Below are 22,553 nucleotides of genomic sequence, written 5' to 3' on the forward strand. Positions count from 1 at the left end.
CTTTTCATCAAGGCAGTCGGCAAATGCTGTATACTTATGTCTATTGAAATAAATAAATGCAGTCTTAAGTAATATATAATAGTTCCGAAAGTAAATTGTCATAATATATAGTGGCGTAGCTTGTAGAGATGCCCTGTATCAGAATTAGCGTGGGCCCTTCAGCTCATTGCAAGCTTTTGGGCGTCCGCTTAGTATGTAATAGTAAAAAGGCCCAGACTTAGGCCAAGAGAGGCTCCTATCCCGTGTGACTGATACGGCTGATACAGCGGTACCTACTGCCTCTGATCATATACCTGCAAAATCGTGAACTAAGTATTAGTTTTTTAACTCGGGTCTACAACACCCGGACTCGAAATATGTATATCACTAAGTCATTTCGCCTGGGCGCAATGGTCAATTCAGCGAACTCTCGTATTACAGTAGTCTATTTCTACTCCACCTTGAAGACATTTTTTTCCATTCTGACGATGTGCTGCAAAAGTAACGTAGAGCGAAGTTTAATTTGTAAAATGTCTTCGGGCCCTAATATTGAAGCCAGCAGATTCAGAGATCAGTTCGAGGCAAAACTTTCCACTCAAAAAAGCCGATACCCGTTTTAAAGTAGTATGCACTCGTATCCGAAGAATGTTGATCCATCTGGGAAGATAACACACCTCATTAAGTATGTCAATTTATGTCCACACTCTTATTAAGTTAAAGACCGGTTTATCATTCAATAGATACAAGTGTAAAATTAATACATATGTATCAACAAGCAATAGTTTTTTTGTTTAAACAAAAATATTCCAAGTGCCATGGCAACAAGCGATAAATTAGGTAGGTATTTATCCTTCAATTTCTGTTTTCCGTCAGCATAACATAAACTCACGCCTTTATTCTCGAAAGGGCAGGCAGAAATGCAGCTAGGAATTTACCATTTGCAAAACTTACTTCCTGATTAGATGGGAATCTCATAGATGGTGAGCTAATGGCCATATCGGGCACGAATTTCATCCCTGGTTATTTGGTTTTAACATAGATAATATGTGTACCTAATCAGGAGTACGCAATTCCAAATAGATTATTCGAGAAACAATTCAAGAAAACGTGCCTCGTATAGACAGCAAGAGGTCTATGGAAACTTTATATTTTTATTGATCTGCATCGGATCCGGTTTTGTTATCTGCTCGGGTCAGTAGAGTGTGGACGACCCGCTTGCGTCACACACACGCCTTTCCATTTAATTTATTCTAAACTAGTTTTACATCTGACATCATTTACGTAAGAGCTTTTTATTTTATTTAGACGGTACTTTTCCATTGGTATTATTGGCTTCGAGTTTTACCAACTGCAGTGAATTGAGGGTTATCCGGTAGTATTTAAGTAAATTAATTTGACTGTCTGTATAGCTTAAATAGGTGCTCAAATTTACTTAATATTCCATAAGTTAAGTACGTCTTAGAACACATAATTACTAATTAATTTCAGTCTCCCAAAAAGGTTTATATTGGGAGATTCCCTACTCAGTTCTGCCGTGGTAATCGAGAGGGCAGTACGTCAGAAAAGGCGGTTCTGCTTTATTACATGGTTAATTAGATTATGTTATCGTTTTTACTGCTGTTTATCAAACAAGAAAATGCATTTATAATTCACGTAGATCTAGGAAACTTGGATAAGAAGAAAGTTCGTTTAACGTATTCCAAATCAGTGATAAAAAGTCGGCCGCCTTTGAGTTACTGCCTCTTGGTTACCACGGCAAAGCTCTATACATAAAATCAAATCAAATGTGATACGATTCGTGTAAATGTTCGATAGAAAGGTTCCTTGATGCTTACTCGTTACATGTCTTTTATTGATTTATTTGTCAATGATACATCCAAGGCTATCAGTTTATTCATAGGTCACACCTCATTTAGTAAATAGAGATAAGGTACGTGTCTTATTAAAAACAAATTAGGACCACACTGAATAAATACCTACCGTTAGTAGAATATTCTCGTAAACATGAGAATTAGGTGCCTATTATTTTTTATAGCATTAGCGACCTCCAAGTTGCTATAGCGACATTGATAATAGTTATCGTAAATGGAACCACAAGTAGAGTGTCAATAAGTTATCGCATATTTCGGATGAGTAATGAATAATGGATTCATTGCCTAATGACGCTGTTGTACTCTTGTATTTGCGGCGACCTTGCTATTTCACCCTACACTAGCTACATTTGTCTTTTTCGGGTAGTATATGTCATGCAGGGGCGTAGCTACTGCTGTTTCAGCCGTATCAAGTGTTACGGGGCCCCCGAGGTTTGGGGCCCTTCATGGCCCATACCTACATTAAACTAAACAAAAGCCCAAAAGTTCGCACTGCTCTGAAAGGCCCCCAACAAATTTAGATAGAGGGCCCCTGTACTAGCTACGATACTGGTGCCATGACTCTACTTACTTAGTGTATAAGGTGCTATACATAGTAAAGCAAACACTCATCACGTCTTTATATCAGAAGGCTAGGCAGAGATGGAATCAGGGCAGCTACTTTTCGCCATTTCGAGCAAAACAGCCTAACAGTGAGCGGAAGAACCTAAATTTTGATTTGCTGACCCGGGATCTTAGTGCAGTGGTAGTATCGCGCAGGCAGAACCACTAATTTAGTTGTAGTAGTTGTCTATAATAATTATTTAGTATTACGAATAGCACTTAGCAATAGCATTCATAAAAATATGTTTTTGTATGCTTTTACGACTTTGTTTTTTCCTCATGCTTGTTCACACGCTGGTTTTTACGTATATTGTGTCTGCAAATAATACGTTAATTGTAAAAACCAAAGGCCATACTACATACAAATAACCAACCAAACTAAATATTCGTAAATAATTCTTTCGACCGTCATCAGACGATTTCACGGTGCGTGAACTTAAAATTGATAAAACAGCTGATGTGATGAGTGATGAACAATTTTTCACTTGATAGCAGACGGCACGACTGCCCATAAACTCCCAATATCACGTAACAGAGTTGCATAACACTATAGCGTTGCAAACAACTCATCACACTGAGACAGGTGTTATGCAGTAATCACTCTACCTATAATAACTATAGAGTCGCAAATCACCCGCACGAGGGCCGCGGAAAACGTCCAACTTTACGTTTTAAAAAATTTGTTCCTGTAGTTTTACCCTATAATACCCACACGTTTGGCTATGTACAGTTAGCAAAAAAAATTAAAAGATCTAAAACTATAGATTACGTCTATTTTGGTACGGATAAATGATGACGAATACGGATATAACAAAGAAATAAACGGATTTATATGAAAATGTAGCAAACGCGTGTTAGGTAGTAAGTATTGAATTTATTCCGATATTTAACGCTAAAATTAAAATAAACATGATAATATCTATGCACTAATTGCAAGTAATGCTACTCTGAGACGGTATTATGAATCACACGAACTAAATATACCAAATAAACAGATCAATGAGAAAAAAATGTTTATTTCATAACATATAATAATTTGCAAATTAAATTACTTTATATAACAATAATTACCCTACTCTATATACATCACATGCGTTACTGTCATGTTGCTAACCGCTACACATCTTGAGATGCGGTTTGCGACCTTCCGGACAAATCCAAGGTTATTTGAAGAGTATATAAATTATACATCGCATTAACTTATAATAAATAATGTAATCACACCATGTAGTATTGAGACGTATTTTGAGAGTATAATGTAGATGGAAGTATCCTAAATGAGTGCACATATAAATTTAAATATGCCCCACTGCTGAGTAAGGCTTCCCCAATTTTTTTTTTATTGTGGTCACGGCATCACTACAGCACTGCACTTCAGGTTAAATGAAGATATGGTGAAAACATATCGACTGCGACGACATAAACATCCCCAGACATTCGGCACAGTAACGCCGGCCTACTCAATAGGGTACCGGACTCATTTTTGTTCTTAACAATTATCAAATATTTACATAGTATAAATTATAACACCGAAGAAATTATTAAAATCCGGTGAAAAATCAACAAGTTATAAGCATTTGAATTTTGGTGGAAGGGGTAATTAACAAGAAACAGAAAAGAGACAAAATATCCACATGTGACGTCATCGGGAATTACGACGCGTGCGAAAGAAAGAGATGAAGCGATATCCCCACATCGCGCCCACTCCTGCACACATTACAATATTTTAAGTATGAATTACTCGCTCATTTTTTAACCAATTTTTATGCTGTTTTCGCAGAAGTGCTTCTTTTTCGTATTTAAAGCCATTACACATAGAATAATGTACAAAATCAAGCATAGGCCGGTCCCCTATTGCTTCTGCATGCTCTGCTTGGAGACCCCAACTTATAGGGTGCAAGGATCACGTATGCTGACAAACTGTTCCACAATTTAATAATAATGAGAATTCAATTAAACTTGATATGATTACGAGGGGAGGGGAAGTAGTGGAACATAGCCTAGTACACAAATTCCGTGCAGTTCAATGAGTCACCAAAGAATTTTTAATCATTACCAAACAAGGTTCAAGGAAATTAGCCAATCGCGACATTAATAAGTGCTTAACTGTAGGAACACACTTTTAATTCCAAAGTCTCTATCGACCCCTTTCTTAAGCTTGTATGTAACCCTTTAAGTATTTAGCTTTCAGCTCAAAATACGTACCAATACTTATAAAATTTACAATTCGTCCGAAATAAATGTTCTTTAACATATTTCGCGAACATTTTGTTTCGACACGAATATTGTTAACAAATCATATATATAAATAAAATCCATTAAATAAGCCTTTATTACACTTTCGCCATTTGTCATATAAAATACGGTCCAAAATCATTCAACAACTTGTGATGATTTCATACAAAATTATATTAAATTTACATAAATTCTAAATTACATATATTTGCATGAAATTATTTATAATATAGTATCAATGACTCACAAACACAACTCGAATTAATTGTTGAAAACCTTCAAATAAATTGCTTATTATATTTTATTTGCCTCACAAAGCTGCTCAATTGATAAATGGAATTGTAAATAGCTTCTTACTTTCGCTTCTCACTGCACACTTGCATGGTCCCAAAGACAATACGTAATCAGAAACAAAAATAACGGTGCATGTATTTTACATAAACAATAGAAAATCATAAACAATGCATCACACAATTGCCCATCACAATAAGTTATTTTCCTACGTTTCATTTTGATGTGCCTCTATATGTAACAATAAAGAGTGTGGAAGATAAGCCCTTCTGTACAAACTGGATTACTTGTTTAAGAAATAACACAGTTATTCATATTTTAAATAATACAATGTGCGTGGGTGCGTAGTACGGATATAGCTTCATCTCTTTCTTGCGCACGCATCTATTCCTGGTGACGTCACATGCGCGTATTGCGTCTATTTTCCCGTTTCTTGACACTTACCCCTTCTACGGAAATTTAAAGAGTTGTAACTTGTTGATTTACCACATTTTAATGACTACTCAGTGTAAGAATTAATATGAAGTAAATATTTGATTAAAGAAAAAATAAAAATAAGTCAAATACTCCATTACTCAGGACGTCGTAGTAAACCATGCATATTGCCACTAACCCAAAGAAACGACAATACTAATATAAATTATCTACAATTTATTGTGCTCTTAATTTTATGTACAAACGACATAAAAAGAAGCGTTTCGAGGTTTAATTTATAAACGAAATCACTCCATCATACAACTAGCACATAAATTTAATGCTGACCGTACAGCTACCTGCTATTTTCAATTCCATTTCTAATGTTAGTGATTTTCATTCTGTAATTTAAATTAGAATCTAATAAATAAATCTTTCACAATGAACGCAACACACCCCTTCCCTATTAAAAAGAATAGCCACTTAGTAATCTTAGTTCTTTACATTCTGATCACGCCTGAGCCATTGAAAAATATGATATAATATTGAAACTTTAGAAAAGCAGTATAGAAACAAGGAAATGCACAACCGAAAACTATTGGGTGGAACGCGGGTATCAAGCGCAGTATAAGTTCTGCGGTAGAATTTGTGACAAGAACGTTGTATTTATACCCATAAACAACATTATAGTAATTTTTAAAAACACAATAAACTTTTAACTTTTAAAGCTGGACTTTATGTTGGACTCAAACCGCATCTAAAGAGGACTTATTTCTCAATAACAATTATTGTTAATTAGGTTACGTGCTGTAAATAATTATATTACTTTACATATTCATTATCGGTTCGACCAATATACTGGCGGGAGCACACACGATAAATAACATAGGCAACTGGAAAACCCACTTTCCTGAGTTCACCTATTATCCAGATACGCAATTTTTTTAATACGTTGGGTAAGTTCGGATAATGGGGTAAGACCGGTTAAAATTACGTAATGCTATAACAGATTAATTTCTAGCATAGACGACCCAGCGTGCCGCGCCATTTTGTAATGAATCTCAATTGATGGCCACTGAACTAGTTTCAGGTAGGATTAAGCATTCTTTAATCAATAGTCTTACTTCGTAATCCGAACTTACCCCAACGCATTCTAGAGTTTAAGCACTGTATCGAAACTCCAAACAAAATTTCGTTCAGAGACAATAATGTCTCTGAACGAAATTTTGTAAGATTATTCTTACATTGAATAAATTCTGGCAATAACAACAGAAGTTAATACAAAATACAAAACAGATTACAGTAATTACTGGTTAAATTTTGCTTTTAAGTAAGAATGTTATTTAAATCTTTTAAAATACCATAATCATAATTTAAAATGATATTGTAAAGTAAAATGAAGTAACGCATCGAATACAATTTACAATTTCGTTATCACACCAAAGCCCTAGATGAGAATAGGTGGTCAACACCGAATACTTCGTAACTAACATCGTAGCAGTCGCCAATAGCCAACGGGGACGGCCCTACCCACACCTTCACTAAAAGTATAATTCATACAGAACTTCAACCCAAAGGACTCTTGTACACATTATTTTGCGGCATTCAATGTTTTTATAGTGAGGGCAGTTTTATTAATTTTCTATAGTGCTTGTTTCGATTTTATTAATGTGGTCGATTTAAAGTTTTTATTCTCTTTCTATCCGTGCTTCATCTGTCTCTATACCCTTTGGCGACGTCCTTTAGTAATTTTTAATACTTTGATTCCGAATTTACAATTGCTTAATCGATAAATAATCGAATTAATCCGTATAATTTTAAATACTGTCCAATCGATTCGGATATTTCGCTCAGTGTAGTTATTTATTAACATTTATGTGTAAACTGTAATCACATATTATAATAATTATTATTTACATATACTTCTCTACTAATAATATAGGATGACTAATCGAGAGGCTTATATCAATAAAGCCCGTGATACACATGCCTGTTGCTAATGAATATGTCTTTATAAATAATCCCAACTGACATACTGGTAGTTCTGACCTCACATTTGATAAAAGTGTTGTCATGGGTATCAAACTATCAACTACGAGGGACTTTACCGACCAGAGTTTTTATTCAACGCGCATTGTAACGAGGATATACTACATTCATTACCTCCCACTGGGATGAACTCAAGATCTCGCAAGCTGATTTTTATACAATTGTTGAGATGGTTTTAAAACTGTCCTGTATAGACTGGCGTTAGGCATATTTTACACTTTAAAGTTTAGACAATTGTGACAATAATGCGAAGAGGACCTGAATTGGTTGTTATAACGTCTCTTGACAATCAGCATAACGTCCGCCATCTTGCTAGATATACTTCAGCACTCTCTTAGGGTTCGATTACAAACATTTTGTGTACAACTCCAGCAGTGCACGTATTAAGCCCTTAACGCCTTCCAATTTCAATTTATTACTGGTTGCTTGAGTGGGTCGACCGATGTAATCATGTATGACGCAAGTTGTGCAGGACTGTGCGAAATAGTTCAGAACATTGGTGGAATCGCACCATTAGACTACAAACCACGAGTCGATTGAACGAACCCCTTTTTGTTTCAACGGCTATAATTTTGTGGACATATTAGTTATATGGAGTACGATAGCTACCCAGTGTATCACAAGCTTCACCACAAAAAACTATACTAGAAGCCTTGTTTCTAATGAATAACAAAGGAAACCTTAATCTATCATTACATGAGACTATTGGCAGTATTGTTTTATTTACATTCAATGTTTAACCGTATAACTCTATAGAAATTTTATTGCAGATTAATGTATGTAAAAAGTAGCCGATCTAAATAACATAGCGCCATAAACATGCTGACGTCAAGAGTTTAATGAGAGAGCGAGAAAGTATTTTTTTTTTTCACTCACAGTTTTTGAGTAAAGATGTTATGGACATCCATATTATTTTTATAGTGTTTTGACTTTAGGCCTATATGAAAAGTTAGACTAAATCCTCTCAGTAGTAGAGGAGGCCCGTATCCAGCAGTGGTCAGTATATAATACAGAGCTGATATTAATATATTATATCACACCATATAATGACACTTTGATGCCGAAACAATCTGCAAGGCTCTATCATTTTTGGTACTTGTATTATTATGAAATTTTCGGAAATGAATAGTTAGAAAATGAACGCATGTTTGTACCCATACTGTTTGCTGTCCATGAGACTAAGCGATTAGGTTCGACTCCCATTTGTAATACCCTGACGGCAGAGTCCGGCTGTACTACATTTTTTTCTATTGATAAATATTTTGTCTTATATATTTGGTGTTATATATTTGGTTATTCACTATTGATACATATTGATAAATATATAGATAAAATAGATTCAAAAAACATGAAGTAATATCCGACTGTATTTAATAGTTAAGCGTTTTTTATTGCTTGCAATGTTTTTTTTATTGAAGGCAACTAGAAATGTAAAAGAAATACTTTTTTACACAATTAACCCCTCAAATAAATCACAACGGTAGAAACATTTTCTACCAAACATAACGTGGCAACACCGATACGACAGCGACATCTTGCGGCAGAATTTAGAAACTAATCGTACTGTACCCGCCAATTGGCCGCCATTTTCTACCAATCGGTCGTAGATTAATACCTTTATATATATTTTTTTTCACTTAGCTAACATTGTTCCTTCTAGACAGATAGTGAAGCTTGGGCTTGTACAGGTCTGTGGTGTCGTATCTTTGTATTTTGGACCTCTGTGGGGTCTTCAGTTTTCCGTTCGGCGTGTGAGGTGTTGAGTCATCGTAGTTTTCCACGGATTTGTCACTCGATGGACTGTTTGGCAGATCTGTAAGAAGAAATTTATAATGTAGGTTTGTTTATTTCAGTTAATATTGTCCAATGTTTGTATTTACTGAGTCAATAATTTCAGAAATTGAATTGATGAAACAGTTAAATCTGTCTAGATTCTTTATCGATACCCAATCGATAACATCACCATACACTGATTTTGACTCTTCAACTATATGAAGTGGGCTTTATAAATTTCATATTAAACTTAATTTTTTCTGTAATCGGACTTTAAGTTAGGGTTGCCAATTAATGTAACACAATCAATAAGAAAGAAGCTAAATACGTTTTCCCTTTTTACAATATTATGTTAGTGACAACAGATACCATTATAATACACCTACAATGAGTTCAAAACAAGTATAATAATTATGAACATTTGTAGTTATTTTGTATACAATGTTAGCAAAGGCGATGATATACGATGTACTTGTATATATATTTATATATTTTATTATTATACATAAAATTACGCCCTGTACACCCATAGCAAAGTCTACACCGCAACTATGACAATTACAGTGCATAGACAATATACCAGCGATATAGCTTTTTTAAGCATTTGAATGTTACTCACTGGTTTTTCTCGGGCGCGGCAAACCAACCCTTTTAGCACGACCTAGGTATTTAGATCTTGTGCTCTGAGGTATTCTGTTGTTATTTGATACTTCTTCGGGTTCTGTGAAAAATGGCTAACGCTTAGCTTTTAGAAATGTTTAGTGTTTTTTTTTTACATTTCACTTTGTTCATAATTTTGAAAGGAAATGAATTTTCATTCGCTCCGTAGCGTAGTTATAGCACAGCCTTTGAAACATTGCGTCAATAATTTTGAATCCTGAAAGGGGTTGATTTTTCCGTGACAAAGGTCTGATTAAGAAGGCTTAGAGGAAAAATTCAACCACCATGTAATACACGGGACACACTGGGACAGACACATCTGTAAGAATGATCCCAAGTTTCAAACAGGTATCAAACCTTCGTCATTTAGCCATCGCACAGCTTAATATTAAAGTGATCTTATTATGGCTGGTTTGCACAATGACTTCACTTCAATAGGATATTTTACACATATTTATTTTATAAAGTTTACGAAAAATTTACATCATTTGAAATCTAACACAAATCACTATAAAAATCCAGTAAAATTTCAAGACGTAATCCGATGGATGGGCTAAATGTCAAAAAAACTAAGAAGAGGCGGAATACTTTGTGCCGTCATCAGGTATGACGATGCGTGCGAAAGAATGAGTTAATGAGCTATCTCCACTCTTACGCGCATAAAAATATTTAAAATATAAATTGCTGTCTCATTTTTTATCCAATTTTTTTGCTGGTTTCGCAAAGACCTTTTTTGCTCTTAAAGTATAGTAAAATACCGTATTATCACTGTCCTTTCTAATGGCTGACAGATAGTATATTTTATTGAGTTTTATACTAATTGTATTTATGTCGTTGTGTAAGTCAGCGTATAATAATAATTTTAACACATGAAATAATAAACCTTATTGTCAAGGAGTCTTATTGACCACAGAAATTAAACAACTCTTGACATTATACAGTCAAATTAGGTAGATACTAAAGGTAAGTAGTTGTGAATAATTATAGGTCAACCATATTAGGTCGGCTTCGTTTGACTCAGCGGCCGCTATACAGCGACTGCGAATCGTATCACTTGACAATAAAGTTCACATTCGCGTTGCCGCTGTGGAATGGCCAAAATATGTTTAAGTTTATTTTTTGTTCAGCAACTTATTTATTACACTTACCTTCAGTAGTAGAAGTGATTTGATCCGATCCACTCAGCTTCCTGATTTTATTCGACGTCAACACTTGCTTGTTGTTATTCATTGTGCTGTCCACTTCGTTCATCTTTCTCTTTAATACGTTATCATTCGTCATAAACGGGTCCACGCAGTAGTTTATCTTCGGCGCCTTGCTCGGCGACTCGTCTACTGCACTGCCAAGTATAATCTCCATTATCTCTTGCCTAGATGTTTTATTTACCATCTCTTCTAATTTCGCATCATAATCGCTTGACAATTCAAAAGAACATTCAGATTTCACTGGGCTAAAAACAGCGTTTGGTAATGGAGTTTCTTCAGTACTATCGACTGGTAAAGTTATTTCCGTTTCCAAATTAACGTCTTTCACTATATTCTTGTTCGGCAATTTCAAGTGTCCATTTCTGTGATAATTCACAATTTCATATTCCCCAAAAGTAGCTGATACTTCTTTGAAAATATTCTCTTCGTAAGTTCCGCAATTGATTAAATACATTTTATTAGTGCAGGTGGAGTAGGTGTGTCTCTTCAAGAAGTTCCTGAATTTGTGCCTTTGAAAGTCCGCCTCGATCCTTTCTTGTTCATCAAAATATTGTAATTGAGGTTCATTTAAAGTATTCTCGACTTTTGTGGTTTCATCGCATTTCTCGAATTCCGCCTCTTCATTTTCCGACAGTTCTTCCGTAATTATTGTAACTTCGAATAAGTCATTTCTAGCTTTATCTTGATTTTCAGCATTTGGTTTTTCGTTATTCATTTTCATTCTTTCCGACGCTTTGCCATACTGGATAATTTCGTCTACCAATTGAGAAAACGGTTTGTTCTCTTCATACGTTTCTGTTTTACTTTCTACAACATTTTTTAAATCGTAGCCATCGTTTTCATTCGATTTGACAGCTTCGTTTCCTAAGTCTTCATTATCTTCGTCCTTAATCTCACTGTCTTTCAGAATTGTAACATTTTCTGTTACTGCATTGTCAATTTCATTCGGTTGATCAAATGTTGAACTGTCTTCAACATTTTGTTCATCGTGCCTGGTAACACCAATAATATCTTTAATAGCTTGTGCATCCAAGTTCTCAAGCATAATTTTCACTTCCTGGCAGGAGTCACGCATCGAGTTTGATTCTTCACTATCTCGATGTATTACTTGATATTCAAGCTGGTTTTTACTGCCGCAAGCAAATTCCAGTTCTGGGCCAGGAATGCTTGAGTATACTTGGCTCAAACTCGGTCTCACATTTGCTTGGAATTCTAAAAGTAAAGCAGCTTCCTGATTCATCCTCTTTTGTTCTTCATCCAAAAACTTTCTCATTTTCATCATCTTTTTTGCTTCTTTGAGGTTTGCAGCGAATTTCGGCTTCTTTAAAGTTACGTTCGGGACAAAAGGGAGTCTCGGCGGAGACGAGACGGGAACTTCTAAATGTGTATCGACCCTGACGGGTTTAACTCCAGGTGCGTTTACAGGATGTCGTTCAAGCTGTGCTAAAAGAACTTCCTTATCGCTAGGACTCGTAGACTCACCACTGGTGGAAGTGTTATCTGATTTAGAACTAGATTCTTTGCTTTCCTTGTTTTTGTTTTCAGAAGACTTCGAACTTGGGGGGTTGTGTGAACTTTTGGAGGAAGAACTTCCATCATTAGAATCTCGATCAGTAGAGCGTCTGGTATTGTTGCCTCTGCCTGACAAACTATAATGGTCATCGGTATCCTTTTTATCCTTCTTTTTGTCTTTTTCATCGGATTTGCTCTTGCTGCTGCTTTTTTTATCTTTATCTGATCGATGAGAACTCGATTTAGAATCTTTTCTATCTTTACTTTTATCAGAACTCTTATCACTTTTATCTCTGTGGCTTGATGATGATTTTTTATCGTCATTTTTGCTTGAATGCTTCTGGCTAGAGCTAGAACTTCTATGTGGTTTGGAATCCTTGGAACTACTACTAGAACTTTTATGAGAGCTTCTATGTTTGGACGAATCTCTACTATCTTTCTTATCACTTCTATCTTTAGATCTTTCTCTTTCTCTGTGGCTTGATTTCGACTTGCCACGATCATCTTTTGATTTCTTGTCATGTCTGCTACTATCTCTAGATGTTGACTGTTTGGAATCCGATCTCCTGTCTTTACTGCTAGACTGTCGATGAGAGTCACGTGATCTATGTGAACTCTTTTGACTGCTTCGTTTTTCATCAGGCTTTTTTCCCTTTGTAGAATCTTTAGAATTCTCAGTTTCCAGAACTTTATTTTCAGCATTTATCTTACTATTAGCGTCACTTTCATAATCAATTTGCAAATTATTGCTGTTGGAACTGTCATCATACATTGGTGTGTTAAAATTGTTTATATTTACTTGATTGTTAAACTGGTATGCGAGGTTCGCTTGCTCATCTTTCTTCTCTGGTTTGGCGGCATCAGAGCTATTTTCTGCAGATTTCGCATCTATGGCGAATCTAAAAGAACTAGGCTCTTTCTTTTCATCATCTTTGTTTTCAGTATCATTTTCAAAACCTTGTTGAGCGTCACAAGAGTTTTCATTAATGAAATTTCTTATTGGAGTTAAAGGAGACATGTTTCTTCTAAGGGAAGAATCAGAACTCGATTCATCTTCATCAGTATGTGTACTAACAATAGGCTTGAAATAATTTTCTTTTTCCATTTTAGGCGATTCGTTGGGGAGAGGTATGTCTATAGGCTTTAGAGAATCAATGTTATCCTTAGGTAATTCAATTTTACCCAAATCAATTTGAGGCGGACTGTTTTCTGGCGGTGGTATATCTTCGGGTTTTATTTCGTCTGGTAATGGTATTATCATTTTGTCTATTTGCTCTGTCACAGTAGAAATTCCCTCGCTCCCATTTGACAACTGCATGTCTTGCCCTGACTCAGGGTTTTCGTTTTCGTCTTTAATGGCTGCTTTGCTCTGATCCTCTTCCTTTTCCTTTACTTTCTCTTCTTTCGGGTCTTCATCTATTTCCATAGATTCTTCTTTCATATCAATATTTATATCATCTTGAGTGTCATCATTGCTTTTGACTGAACCAGGACTAACTGCCTCTAAGTCAGTGGGCAGAAGGTTGACAGTGACATTTTCTTGTTTATCTTCAGGCTTTTTTTCAGTTTTTTCAGTGGAAGTTTCAGCAGCCAATGGAACCTTTTTCCTGCTGACGCCTAGGAAATTATACACAAGATCCTCCACTTCAGGAATGAAGACTGGCGCCACTTTCGGGTTGACTACTTGATCAACAATTCTTTCCAATCCTTGTTCTAAGTAGTTGCCACTGTAATAAGACGAAAATATGTGTTACATAGTTATAATAAAAGAACAGTTTCTGAAACTGATTGCCTGATAATAAATAAAATAAAAACAAGAAATAAATATAAAATAACCATTTATTGAATAATTTGTAGGTCTATCAACAAATTATAGTCATAGAAGTTTGCCATTTTAAGATTGGGCATTCACATATAAAAATCACCCAAAATACCCATTAATGTTTATTCCAAGAGGAAATCAAGATTAGCATTACTACAATAAATAAGAATTCATTGCACTTACAATCAAGCAAGTGAAGTTGCAATAAAACAAAAAAATCTCACTCTAAGATATGTTTCCTTAATTTCTCTCTGAGTTGGTTCTTGTTCAGGTCTGGTTTCCAGCACTGTCTGGAGAGGAATGCAGAGACAGAGCTCTCCACGCGCTGCCGCAGGTTCTGATATGCCGGCCGAGTGTCCACGTCTGCTATGCATTCTTTACGAAACTAAAAAAGACGAACAGTACCATATGCAATAATCTTTGGAAAATTAATGGATTGTCTGCTTTCTGGAGTATGAGCATCAATAGTTTTACTACAAATTTGTAAAAATGGATCAAAAACGCTTTATGCTATCCATCGCGAAAATGAATGTATCAGGGTGAGAAAAAAAGTATTGTAGACATGTAAGACCTTGGAATCGAATCAATGTTTAAATTGTGATTGTCTATTGAAATTGACTATGAGACAGGTAATGGTGCAATTTGTTATTTGTCTTAGGTCTAGAATCTACCACTGGCAGTTACTATTTACTATAACATAATCTTGTTGAAATTAAACTAATTTTCGGATTCTATCGCGGTGCTGGTATTTTATTTTCTCCCGACGTTTCGAAGACTTTGCAGCCTTCATGGTCACGGGGGGACTGAGGTGTTGTTCATCCGTAAAGTCAAAGTTACAATATCTACCTACATTTTACAATTATACAACTTTTTTAAATTTTTTAAAATTTTAGCTGTTGGTGGTCCGATCTACGCAGAATGAGCTCACAGTGTCTTGAAGTCTGGCAGCCGGTCTTTTGGGTTCCGATTTAATTAAATGTAGAACTGGATCCCAGGTTTGTGCAAGCTTCCAACCATCTTCTCTATTGAAATTAGGATGTTTTTTAATTTCAATAGCCTCGCGAATCATCCTAGGCAGGAATCGGTGTTCTTTGGCGAGGATTTGTGGCTTGTCTAGTCGCAGATAATGATTGGCGCCTCCCTCAGAGTGTTCAGCGACTGCAGACTTCGTCGAGCGTCGGTGTTTCACGTCAGCTATTAAATCGGAACCCAAAAGACCGGCTGCCAGACTTCAAGACACTGTGAGCTCATTCTGCGTAGATCGGACCACCAACAGCTAAAATTTTAAAAAATTAAAAAAGTTGTATAATTGTAAAATGTAGGTAGATATTGTAACTTTGACTTTACTGATGAACAACACCTCAGTCCCCCCCGTGACCATGAAGGCTGCAAAGTCTTCGAAACGTCGGGAGAAAATAAAATACCAGCACCGCGATAGAATCCGAAAATTAGTTTAATTTCAATGTCTAACATTCGCGTAAACATAAGAAATCATTACATAATCTTGTATCATAATGTTGGCCTGGACATAGATTGTGCCCCTCTGATGTATATATTTTAAACAGATCTAAATATATAAAACCATTTTACAGATTTTATCGCAGTATTTAATATTATAATTTGACTCCCTACATTAACAATTACAATTATCTACCTACATTTCACAATCATATTTTTTTTTAACCTTGATAAAATCTGTAATGTAGCTTTATTTTAATGTTTAACATTCGTGTAAACATAAATAATGAATACAATCTAAACATATATAGAAAAGTCAGGACTGTTTTGTTTGGTTTGATCACAAAACTAGTCACATTTAAAAAATGAAACTGGATTTTTCTGAGCTATACAGGTCATCACGCAGTTAGTGCCTCACCTAACCTCACCTGTACACAGTGCAACATGCTTATTATTAACCTACTGCTCTATTTTTAAAAAACAAATAATATTAATCTAAGAAAGTAATTCACTTGATATTAAAATGTAATTTAATATTTTACTTTCAATTAATTTTTCAACCTTTGATATGACAAATGGCATTCAGTGTTGAAAAAGATGAAGTTACATCTAGCAAAAACTTAACAATCCAAATCAAACTAAATAAATGAATATACCACTTGTGTATTTCATCTCAACAGAATTTGGAAAATATAAACACTTTTAATAATTATTTGAAAAAAGTCATGGCTTAAAAAAAATTGTAATATACAAAATAAATTCTAAATCACAAAATGGGTTAAATTTAGTTAAAATCATCATAAATCTTCAAAATAACATAATTTTGTTCACATATAGAGTTCCTAAGCTATCAGAATTGCATGTTCAAACATAAGCTTTATTTATTTATTTGTTCACTTCAAATACAGATTTATGAAGCATACAGTATTTGCTAGAGGCACCAAAACTAAGCTATGTTTGTATCTTGGGCTGCCAAATATTTTTACCACAATATTTAGTTCCTCTCTCAACTATTCAACATTCTTGTCATGAGCTTTATCCCCCAGTTAAAAGTTGGTGAAAAAAGAAACATTAATAACAATACCTTCATTAATAAGCAAAAAAACATGTCAGCTGACCTCCGCTTGTAAGTATAGAATAGATACGACCGCATTTGATTTTAAATACTCTCATACCCCATAAAAAGGATTATTTTTGTTTTCGAATACAATTATAACAAATACAGGATATGTCGAATTTGTAAATTGACATTAGGATATATATAAAACTATTGACAATACCCTTCATAGGCATGAAACAAAGCTTATTTTCTTCCATTATACAACAGTCCGAAACATAACATGTTAGATAACTATAGTAACCTTTTCAGGTAAATGTCATAGTATATGCAAAAGCAGTTTTAAATTTGCACTAAAAATCCTAAATGAATTGTATTGTGCTATTTAATACAGCTAATGCCATAATTTTTGTTTGGGATGATATAATTTTGTGAATATTTTATTAGTACTCTATAGCAACACTTAGAAAAATCAAAACATAATTTAGATCTGTAATAAGCATTGTCTGTAAAACGGTTAATAGGAAGCTACATTTTCTCTAAACGCTATGTGCTATTAATATTGGGAATGCACTTCACATGAACGGAGACATCAAGTACAAGTGATAAAATTGCTATTACTTAGTTATCAATAACTCTGAAACATTCAAGATGTTATCAATATTTTTTTGTAAATTTATTTCTCTCATTTGTGATACTATGAATATGTTGAGTCCGACCCCTGGACAATATATATTATTCTACATTGACCTACTGTTGTAATACTTATTTCCTTATAAGTAACTTGAGGGGCTACAACAAATTTGTTAGGTAATTCAAAGATTTTTTTTTAATAGTAATATAACTAAAATTGTTACAAAATTTCAAGCTTTCTAGAAACAATAGTGTTTTGACATTCTAACTACAATCAGTGTAATGGTGTAGTGGAGTAGGTTTTGATTTTGGTTTTTCTTGGTTTGTGATAAAAAAATTAAAATAATAAAATGACCAATAGACAATGTTTTTCAAATGTGTTATAATCAGATTTCAGTACCACAAGAGAAAGTGAAATGTGAAAAGTGTTTTTGTATCTGAATTACTGGATTTTATACGTTATAATTGAATAAAATCTATTTCATTTTCTAATTTAAGCCGCCATTTATACATGCGATAGGGACCCTAATGGTACAATTTCTAAGTTTATAACCAAGTGAAGGACACACGATATACCATTAAATTAACCAAAATCTACTAGTTTAATAAATAATCTATACGATCGTGTGCTATATTTATCTCATTTAAGGTATTTATCATTGATTTCCAATAAATCCAAACTTACCTGATCGAATATTCCTTTAGATTTCAACTCATAAACTAGCTGGTCAACTAAGCGAGGATCTCCCGGCATATATTGCAAATGAGCCATGTTACACTTTGTTTAAAACATAAAATAACTGTAACTGCACTCGAATTGCTTAAATCATAGAATAATTAAATAATTATTGCCTTTTTTCGAGCTAAGAAATAATAAGACAACATTAGTACTTCGTAGTGCAGTCAATAAATTAGAGATGAGTCAGACAATGAGTCTAGTAAGTATTGTCGATAAAATTGTAAATATTATAACTAAGTTTTAACCTATTTAATTTCAGTAAATGTTTGCATTTGGACTAGATTAAAATTTAGATAATTCATAATTTAAGATCCGTATGTGAGTTTGTTTACAATTAATCCAAATATGAAATCTTTTATTGTTTAGATAAGAAGTTATAATATGGTGTTCATTGAGAGGTACCAACTATATCATCAACATCAATAATAGTTATTATTACTCCACACGACTATTTGTTGAAAATTATTTTTTCTTTGTTCGAAAAATCGTTCTCGTGACAAGTTGTAAATTAATAATTCATACATCATTTTGCAATAAATATCTATTTTTGATTTATTACCGAATATCGATCGATATAACACTTATCGATATAGAAATCTCTATTCCTCGCTTGTTGAAATTACAACATACTGCCTTATGTATTTAGTAATTCACATAATAAACTTTAAAAATTAACATTTAATTTTACAAATTTGTATAATCATAATGTTATATAAATTACGAAAAAATAATATATAATTTCAATTAGGTTCAAGGATAAATTGGTTTTATGCGTGTAACGTAACTGCATACTTAGTTTTAAATATTACCGCCAGGTTGCAGTACTGTGCATTGTTGACAAAAATTTCGAATTATTCACAAATTTTTAATTTCTGTTATTGCAAATATCAAAAACATCATGAAGATTGATACCATGTATAACGAAGAACAAGAACAAATTATTTCACAGTTAATACAGCGTCAGAAAGAAGAAAAACTGGCTACAGGTAATAGTCAATTTAAAAGTAGACGTTAAAGTATTAGCCTACTAAATGTAATGTACTTCTCCAGAACTCAATGTTTTAATCGTGTTGTACACTTTCCATTTGTCGGTTAATATCAGCTGTGAATTTTGTTTATAACCTAGGTTAAAGAATTAATTACTCAAATATTTAAATATCGTAGTTATTTAAGTGAAAATGAATAAATTAACAACATATACAATAAAAGAAATACATAAAGCATATCGCGAGAAATTGTTAACTCCGTCAAACTTCGTCGATTTGTGTCTTCAAAAAGCGAAACAAACGAGTGAATTAAATGCATTTATTACTATCACCGAAGACACAGCGGAAAACCAAGGCGTTGAGAGTGAAAAGCGGTTTTATTTAGACAAGAAACCTAAGCCTTTAGACGGTATAACTGTAGGAATTAAAGATAATTTCTGTACTAACAACATACGGACCACTTGCGCATCTGAGATGCTGAAAAACTTCTATCCAACGTACGATGCGACGATTTATGCTAAACTAAAGGCTGCCGGCGCCTGTCTAGTTGGGAAATGTAATTTAGACGAGTTTGCAATGGGATCCGGGACTATTGATTCTATATTCGGCCCCACGAGAAACCCTTGGAAATATGATAATGAAAATTGGAATATTACTGGCGGCAGTTCCGGAGGCAGTGCCGTCGCGGTTACCACGGGGTCTTGTGTGGCTGCCATCGGTTCTGATACAGGGGGATCAACACGTAATCCTGCAGCATTATGTGGCATTGTCGGCCTCAAGCCAACTTATGGCCTAGTCTCAAGACATGGGCTGATACCTTTAGTAAACTCCATGGATGTGCCAGGAATACTCACAAGAAATGTTGAAGATGCAGCAATCATACTAAATGTAATATCAGGCCCAGATGATTTAGACTCAACAACTCTTAAACAAGACATGAAACCAGTAGAGTTGAGAGATATTGATATGTCTAAAGTAACTATTGGTATACCCAAAGAGTACCACTGTCCAGGAATGAGTGAGGAGGTAATTGAAACATGGAAGTATGTAACAGATTTGTTGGAGACAGAAAAATGTAGTGTCAAAAGTGTTTCCTTACCTCACACATCTGTTTCCATTGCTGTTTATTCAATTCTCAATCAGTGTGAGGTTGCCAGCAATATGGCAAGGTATGATGGTATAGAATATGGTCTACGAACTGGTGAAACTTACTCAACGGAAGAGTTGTATGCTTCCACAAGGCTAAAAGGATTCAATAATGTTGTCCGTTCCAGAATATTAGCCGGCAACTACTTTCTATTGACAAGAAATTATGATAAGTATTTCATCAAGGCATTAAAGTTGAGGAGGCTAATTTCTGATGACTTTAAAAATGTTTTCAATGGTGTTGATAAAGTGGACTTACTTCTTACTCCGATAACTTTAATGGACGCACCATCTTATAATGACTTCTCGGTGAAAAATAACAGGGATCAGTGTGCTTTTCAAGATTATTGCACACAGCCTGCAAATATGGCTGGTATACCTGCTGTATCCATTCCTATTAGGCTGTCCAAGAATGGTCTTCCACTATCGTTGCAGTTGATGGGCCCCGCATTGTCTGAAGACTTAATGTTGAATGTTGCGAAGAAAATTGAAAGTATTGTTAAATTTCCTACTTTAGATGGTGTTGAGTGATTTGTTATTAAGCAGTGTAGTTTGAATTGTAAATAAATTATTGTTTATATTAGTATTTTTCATTTTATCCCTTTTCAGAAGCTTCAAATCAACCTTATTAGACATTTAGTGATGCTTTTCTTAGTCAATAAAGAATTAAGGAGACCTTTTTTTAAGCTTAGCCGGCTATATGTGGGAGACTATTATTAAATTAGACTATATTATTTCAATTCCTACATTTCAATGTATTTTATTTAAGAAATATAAGAATTTTAGTAGTAGCAATATTTGTGTTTAAAATATATAGTTTTTAACGGAAAGTGAAGATCACATATGGCAATGTAACCCATATACAGTTGGGTATGTCAATTCTCTCCTCTATAAGTTTAATATTCTTTAAGGCGATACCTCAAGGTCCATTTTCATACATTTTGTTTCGCCTTTAATCTGGGTAACTAAACAAGTATTGGCAAGTAAAGAATTTAAATTCACGTCTAGTTAGTGATTAGTTCTCGCAGTTGAAGAAAATGTAAAAATAATTAATAATCATGGATATTTCTGCCTTTAAAATTTCGTCATATTAAATTTTAAAGGCCGAAATATCCATGATTATTAATTATTTTTACGTTTTTCCCTTCCAACTGCGAGAACTAATCACTAACTAGACGTGAATTTAAATTCTTTACTTGCCAATACTTGTTTAGTTACCCAGATTAAAGCCGAAACAAAATGTATGAAAATGGACCTTGAGGTATCGCCTTAATTTATTTATTTTTCAGCAACACTGGTAACCGAGACTCTCGCAGCACTCAATATATCCGTCGACAGTCTACCTCAAAAATCCCAACAAACTCTTCACCAACTCACCGTAACTCAAGCATCACTTCACTTAGACAAAGTGGACCCAATAGCTATCTCTCTCCAACAAACCAATCAATTAGCCGACACTCTGGATGATGAGTATGAAATCTTGAAACTAAAACAAAAGAATGCAGAGTTACAGAGAAGGATAGATGCGAATAAGAAGTTTATTGAAAGTTTGAGAAGGGAGTTGGAGTGGTCCAGGGAGTCGTTGGCGAATAGAACTCCAGGACCTGATGATATACATGAATACATTAGGCAGGTGAAGCAAAAGGTTGCTTCTTACGAAGAGAATTGCGAGAAAGCTAAGGTAAGAATGAATTTCTTATGTAATATAAAGTTTTATAGGTAGGTTTCCTAGCAGCATTGTTTTTATTTTTTAAAGTGAAATGGAATTTCTTTTTTTTTTTTTTTTGGCGAATAATTGTTCTTTAATCATAAGTATAAAATATATTATTTTTTTTAGGCAAAACTATCAAAACTTTCCGTGCCAGACGCTATCATGCCAAAGACATTGTCTGGATTAGTAGCATCCCTAGAGACGCTCCGTAAGGAAGCAGCGTCTCTTCGTCAACGAGCCGATGACGTCACACTCGCCAGAGACGCCATAGACAAGCTGAATAGGTTGAGGAGATAGTTTGATCCTTCGAGCAGGATACAGGAGATAAGACGGTAGTTTAATTTTAAGTCAACATTGTAATATGTAAGGTCTTTGTATTAAAATATTTATATTTATTTCTGCGTTAATA

At 34.4% G+C, this 22,553-nt stretch overlaps 3 protein-coding genes across 4 annotated transcripts; 2 read left to right on the forward strand and 1 right to left on the reverse strand.

Moving 5' to 3' along the window:
* Positions 1 to 3,453: 3,453 nt before the first annotated feature.
* LOC115451619 (biorientation of chromosomes in cell division protein 1-like 1) lies at positions 3,454 to 18,479 on the reverse strand. Of its 2 annotated transcripts, XM_030179978.2 has the most exons (5): positions 18,248 to 18,479; positions 14,639 to 14,799; positions 11,024 to 14,319; positions 9,835 to 9,936; positions 3,454 to 9,255 (listed from the first exon to the last, which is right to left on the reverse strand). In XM_030179978.2, exons 1-5 carry the CDS (start codon positions 18,332 to 18,334, stop codon positions 9,080 to 9,082), a joined length of 3,822 nt encoding a protein of 1,273 aa, XP_030035838.2. In that variant the 5' UTR covers positions 18,335 to 18,479; the 3' UTR covers positions 3,454 to 9,079. The 2 variants fall into 2 exon arrangements, with proteins under 2 accessions (XP_030035838.2, XP_030035839.2); XM_030179979.2 differs by lacking the exon at positions 9,835 to 9,936 and having other exon boundaries at positions 8,809 to 9,255.
* Positions 18,480 to 19,086: 607 nt separating this feature from the next.
* Positions 19,087 to 22,539, forward strand: LOC115451628. The gene is made up of 3 exons (XM_037439874.1): positions 19,087 to 19,287; positions 21,723 to 22,114; positions 22,271 to 22,539. Exons 1-3 carry the CDS (start codon positions 19,200 to 19,202, stop codon positions 22,439 to 22,441), a joined length of 651 nt encoding a protein of 216 aa, XP_037295771.1. The 5' UTR covers positions 19,087 to 19,199; the 3' UTR covers positions 22,442 to 22,539.
* LOC115451620 (glutamyl-tRNA(Gln) amidotransferase subunit A, mitochondrial) lies at positions 19,294 to 21,013 on the forward strand. Its single transcript, XM_030179980.2, has one exon. It carries the CDS (start codon positions 19,480 to 19,482, stop codon positions 20,962 to 20,964), a length of 1,485 nt encoding a protein of 494 aa, XP_030035840.2. The 5' UTR covers positions 19,294 to 19,479; the 3' UTR covers positions 20,965 to 21,013.
* Positions 22,540 to 22,553: the final 14 nt, after the last annotated feature.

This window comes from Manduca sexta, chromosome 18 (assembly GCF_014839805.1).
Source record: "Manduca sexta isolate Smith_Timp_Sample1 chromosome 18, JHU_Msex_v1.0, whole genome shotgun sequence".
In the NCBI taxonomy this organism is placed as follows: Eukaryota; Metazoa; Arthropoda; class Insecta; order Lepidoptera; family Sphingidae; genus Manduca; species Manduca sexta.